At 44.3% G+C, this 6,000-nt stretch overlaps 1 protein-coding gene across 2 annotated transcripts in view; it reads left to right on the top strand.

Annotated features, from left to right (window-relative positions):
• Positions 1–800: 800 nt before the first annotated feature.
• Positions 801–6,000, top strand: part of SEL1L (SEL1L ERAD E3 ligase adaptor subunit) — a 30,719-nt gene continuing 25,519 nt past the window's right edge. For both annotated transcript variants that reach the window (XM_040702156.2, XM_421303.8), the window contains exon 1: positions 801–907. In XM_040702156.2, coding sequence (XP_040558090.1) covers positions 835–907 — 73 coding nt within the window. In that variant the 5' untranslated portion in view covers positions 801–834. The remainder of the gene's footprint in view (positions 908–6,000) is intronic.

Below are 6,000 nucleotides of genomic sequence, written 5' to 3'. Positions count from 1 at the left end.
TATCCCCGCCCTCTCACTGCTCGTCAGCCCCGCCTCGTGCGCATGCGCGCCCTCGCGGCCGCCCTCGTGACGCCGCACGCCTCTGCCTGGTGGGGCGGGGCGCTGTTGGGCGGGGCGGCCGTGCGCTGCAGACGGCGGGATTTGCTGCTGACGGGGCACTTATGCGCAGCGGACGTTGTGGGGTGATCTGTGAGCGCAACGGAACCGAGATCGGGCGTCACGTAAACACACGGAGCGTTCTGGTGAAACCTCGTGTAATAAAATAGCAGTGATCCGGGGTTGCGGTACGGCTTGGTTTTGCACGCAGTGATGGAAGCAGATGGGCAGCACGCGCCCGGTCTGCGCGCGCCACTCCCCCCAATACAAATGGCTTTGCTGCTCCCGCCCCCTTCCTCAGGCCAGGCTCCCCTGCGGCTCCTTGCGCAGTTCGGCGCGGGGGACTGTGGGTAACGTAGTCCTACCGCGCCGTGACGCCTCGCGCCCCGTAGTGACGTCATCGGAGTAACCTCTGCGAGGCATTGTGGGCCTTGTAGGAACGGGCGGGTGACCAATGGGAGGCGTCGTTTGGGTAGGGCGCTCTCGCGGGCCGGGCATTATTTCCTACTGCGATCCCATTGGCCAGCGGGAGGGTGTGACAGCCTGTTAGAGCCTGCTCTGGCCAATCGGCGTGGGCCATGTAGAGAGGAAGGTCGTTTCCTGGCAGCTTGCGTGTGCTGCGTCCAGCGGTCGGCTTTTGCTCGTTAGTACTGAGAGCCGATTGGTGGTGCTGGAGCGGTGGGTGGGGCGAAAGAGCCGGGCTTGGGGTCCGGCAGCGGTGCAGAGGAGGTCGGCAGGATGGGGTGGCGGGTGCGTCTCGCCCTGCTGCTGTGTGTCGCGCTTCTGTGGGCCGCTGGGTTAGCGGCAGCTGGTGAGTGTGGGGCTACTGCCTTTCTGCGACACGGTGGGCTGGGCCCCGTACGGCCTCGTTCCCGGGGGCCTGCTGCTGGGGGACGCGTTGGGGCTGCCGGGTGGGCTCTGACGTGTGAGGGAGCTGGGAGCCTTTGGGAGTTAGTGTGGGAGCTGCTTCGGCCTTAGCAGGGTGCTGTGGGAGCCGGACTCCTGGCAGCTGTTTGGCTGCGGGGTGGGGGAGCAGAGTGGAGCTGGGCTGGGCTGGGCCGGGCCGGGCCAGGCCAGACTGGGGTAGGCCTTTAGTGGCGTGACTGGTCCTCTCAGGTCCCTCAGAGGCTGTAGGGTTAGTGCCTTGCTCGGTCTGGTTCGTTCCAGTAGTGTGGCAGGAGCCTTTTCAGTGCAGCTTGGTGTATTTTGGTTCAACACAAAATGCTTTCTTCTCCCTAATATGGATTTTTTTAGCTGATGCGCTGGCAGTGGTGATGTTGGCGTTACCAGATGAACTTTCTCCCACAGATATGTATGCAGCACTCCAGGAGCCTCCACTGTGTCACTGTAATACCTTTTGCTGTTTCGTTGTGATGCTGCTTGGGTTCATGTGTTTTGTGTTTGTTGTCATCCTACTTCCCTTCCTAGGTTCCTGTCTCCCACTTCCTTCTTGGCACTAAAGGAGCAAAGGAGAAGAAATGTGCAATGCCTTTATTTATATAGAGAGTCTTTAAAGTCTGTGAGAACTTCTTGAACGTACAGCTTTATCTAGTGCTACTTAGGGTGTGCTTTTAGAGTGATATCACGAGGAAGTTAACCTTTTCTCTAGAGGTAAATTCATTAGTCTGGGATTTATTTTCATACGTGTGGTAGGAATTTAAACTTAAGTTCCATTGTTGGAGCTTGGACTGAATATCAACTGTAATTATAGAGCTTAGTGCGTAATGTTATAAGCCACCTCAACACTTCCCATGGCATAGAAAAGACACACACAAGGACTATGAAGCTAGAGAGGAGATGTACCAAGGCAGTCTGAATGCTGTGTTCTCTCTGATATAATAGATAAAGCTGGGATGAGATAATTCACATTAAATGAACTGTCTGTTGTGTATGTGGAAGTTCTGTCAAAATTAGGGGCTGTTTATTGGCACCTCTGTGGCTCTGGTAGCATGCAGAATGCAGGTCCTCTGACTGGACTGCTTTTCCACAATTCCATAGCTCTGTTTGTTAATATGAGATTCTTATAGCTTAAATCAACCTCAAAAAACTGTTTTATTTAGAGTCGATTGGACTAATATGATTAATAGGCCCAAGACAAAACATGGTACAGTGCCTGACAGTTTGTGTGCTGTTGCTAAACTTAAATTTCTCTTGTGGCATAAAATTTTTTGTTAATATCCTGAATTAGTTAGGAAAGGATATTAGATTATAACAGGGGGAGGGGAAAACAACCTGTCTTGCTCCTACTTCCTCTTTTTTTCTGAAGGAAGAAGAAGTCAAAATCACTTCATAGGTGTTTTGCTTTCCTACAGTAACAGTAAATCTTTGCGTAGTAGAGTCTGTTATATGTCTACCTAGTGTGTTCAGTGCTGCTTTAAGTACTTGATCATTCCCTGATGTCAGGAAACTGCTACCTGGAACGGCAGTATATTAAAGGGAGGGATTTTAAGAAGATTAAGTAAAAATAGTTCAACTGTTATTTCCAAACTTTGGAAGACACTTTTAATAAGGACTTTTCTTAGTCATCTAATTAGCTATATATTTAAATCCTAACTGTACTCATAGTCTGTTTAAAGCAATTTCCTGAAGATTTCTTGCAAGAAAACTCATGTAGAGAAAGGGGTGCTACTGAAAGACATACTGTTAGTACAGATTATGAAGAAGTTTGAGGTTGGGTCTAGGGGAATAATGCTAAGGCATCTATGGAGCATGGGCAATAGCAGGTGAAAATGATAGCTGCTTCTGTTCTGGTGAAAGACTGTGATCTTCTGATGCTTGTAGCTGCAGTGGCCTTCTGCTGCTTCTGCTTCATTAAGAGTGTTGGGGGAAAATAATCTTATTTGTTTCTGATTGCAGATATTATTTGTTTCTAGATATTTTCTATTGCTCACAGGATTAAAGAGAAGTTCTTTTGCTCTGCCTAAAGAGAGGAAGTAATTCTTGCTCTGGCTATCCTGTACCTTCTTTGGCTAGCAATAGTGACAGGCAGAGCGTTTTTTTGTACTGGTATTGTTTTATTAACTGGTAGGACAGATGAGTACATGCATATATTTGTATTGGTTCTCATAAAAGTCAGAGTTTAATGGCTTTCCCTGACCCTCTTGAGGTTTTTTGTTTGTTTGTTTTCTCTGAACCAGAATACATTCCTAAGCTTGTTGCCTTATTGAGAGTCTCAATTTCTACAGAGGGGCTGTAAATGGCTAGCAGCAGTTGCATGCAGACTGGAAAAAAGATTTGTATTCAGTGTGAGAGTTGACCTTTATCTTTATCTTGTAGTTGCCCTAAAATGAGGGCACTACAAAGATTGTAACTGGGAATAATTGACTTAGATAATTTGAAGGGATAATTTGAAACTAGTCTTGCTGAATAGATGCTGCTTAAGGATTTTGCTTAACTCATTGCAAGTTTTTGAGGTTTGTGTAATAGGAATAGCATCTATGCTTAACTGGCTCTGGTGGCCATTTCTTTTCTGAGTTCCACAGTTGAAAGTTTCTTATAGAATTACGGAATTTTTTGAGTTGGAAGGGAACTTTAAAGGTCATCTAATCCGGCTCCCCCAGGGATATCTCCTGGGGACACCTTCAGCTAGATCAAGTGGCTCAGAGTCCCCCGTCCAGTCTGACCTTGAATATTTCCAAGGACTGAGCATCTACCACCTCTCTGGGCATCCTGTTAACATGTTTTACTACTCTTTTTGTAAAAAAACTTTGTTCTTACACCCAGTCTAAATCTCCCCTCTTCTAGTTTGAAGCCATTTCCCCTTGCCCAATCACAACAGACCTTGCTGAAGAGTCTGTCCTCTTCATTCTTATAGCCCTCCTTTAAATACTGAAAGGCCACTATCAGATCTCTGGAACATTCTCTTCTCCAGGCTTAACAGCCTCAGCCCGTTCAGCCAGTCTTTGTAGGGAGGATGTTCCATCCCTTGGATCATTTTTGTTGCCCTTCTCTGGGTATGCTCCAACAGGTCCAAACTTGATAAGGATCAGTCACTGGTATTTTTTAAGGTTTCCTTTGTTCCTACAAAATTGGAATAAACAGAGCTTGCATTGTGTTTCATCATCTGACTAGTCACTGGCACAAAAAGAATGTTGAAGAAGTTAAAATACCAGAGGTAATCTCTAGAACAGCGGTCATCAAACTTCTGTTGATTGAGTGCAGATGTCCTTTTTAATGTGCACAACATTTTAACTTAAAGATAACTATACGTGTGTGTCCTACTCTGTTAATACATTCTGTACACAAAATAGAAATGAAAAAAATGATGACAAAGATTAAGTAAATGTTTGTTTTTTTTTTTTTTGCTTTATTAATGGTGCAAGAAATACTTTCTTCCTGCACCAGAGAAACATGTCTTGCACCCCCACTGTTACAAAGTGTAGAGCATACTAAACCTCACTTGTTGCTTTGTTGTGATAGCATTTGAAACTTGAAAATTGTAGCAAAAAACTGCAAGGGAACCAACTGTCAGTGATCAGTTAGATTGTCAGAACTGTGGGAGATTGCTTACAGCTTCCAGTTACTGAATTTTGCTTTATTTCCCAAAGGTGAGTAAGCATTCTAATGTTAAAACAAATAATATTATTTGTCTGATAGCAGCAGCTCTTTAGTTTTATAGTCTATTTGTTCTCTAATACAGCAGAACATTGGAACTGCTGAGCTTCTTCAACTTAATGATGTTCTTATCTGAACTGCACCACCTGTTTCCTGCTATTCCTACTCCTCTCTTCATACTACTCTCCTGAAAATGGTAATTCTCACAAAGCTTACCAAGCACTACAGCTGGAATACTTCTGCTGTATTCAAATAAGCTAACTGAAGACAGGTTTTTCTACTTGAAGAAAAATAAATGCATTTATTTAAAGCTGATCTTAACTATATATGAAGTAGTAGATAATTGAAGCAGGTGCTTAGCTGTCCTGGAATCTCATGCCCTGGCTGGGCATGAGAACACCCAGCTGCATCTGTAGTACTGCAAGGTTTGTAAGAAGCTTGTTGTGAATTTCACCAGCTGCTTGTTTCAGGCACAAATCCTTTTGCCCATTCTTTCCTTTCAGTACTTCTTAGTATCTTTCTAATTTGTTTAAAAAATGGTAGGATTCATTTTCAGTTTTTTTTTTTCCAGAAGCTGTTTATGGAGTTAGGCACCCTTGATAATAGACTCAACTTTAAAAAGAAAAAGTCTATTACCTTTTCTTTAGGACTAGCATGTGGAAAAACAAATGAAACTATCAGCTTTAATCTCTGAAGCAGGTGCACAAGCATATTGTCTGTGACTTTATTCAGGAGTTGAACCTTGACTAATAAGCTGTTCTTAGGTCAAACTGTGACCTGCCACTAATACTGTCAGAAATGTTCTCAACTTTCTTGAAAGTAGACACTTCTGTGAATAGAGGGTGCATAGGGTGCATATTAGTCATCAGTCCTCTGGAATTAACATTAATCTAAGTTATCTCTAGTTGGATAATCAGTAATCTCTGCAACCTCATCTGCTTTACCAAGAGCCACAAACAGTTAAACTAGGCTGGTTGCTTTGAACTGATCTTGGAACCAATTATTCAGGTACAGGTTTTCAATAACAAAGCTGGCTCCTTTGGAGAGAATGTTAGTGATGCAATGGAAATGAAATAGGGTGATTTACTTTCAGGGATGATGTGCAAACACTTAATGAGCTCTAGCTTGTGTTGCTTGTGCTCAGATACCATTGCAAACCCCAAAGTCTTGGGGAGTGGGGTGGAATTCTAATACGTAGTAGGAGTTAGTGGCATGTTTGTTTAGACTTTAAGCTTTTTATTTTAATTTGAATTCTGTACTGGAGGGAGGGAAACCTATAGCATTTTCTTTCATTTCACCCAAATGAGGTGGTGTCAGATGCTGATAAGATTGTCCGACCTGATAAGAGTC

This window comes from Gallus gallus, chromosome 5 (genome assembly GCF_016699485.2).
Source record: "Gallus gallus isolate bGalGal1 chromosome 5, bGalGal1.mat.broiler.GRCg7b, whole genome shotgun sequence".
NCBI lineage: Eukaryota > Metazoa > Chordata > Aves > Galliformes > Phasianidae > Gallus > Gallus gallus.
Note: the sequence above shows the minus strand (reverse complement) of the source record. Positions and strands in the feature narration are given on the sequence as shown.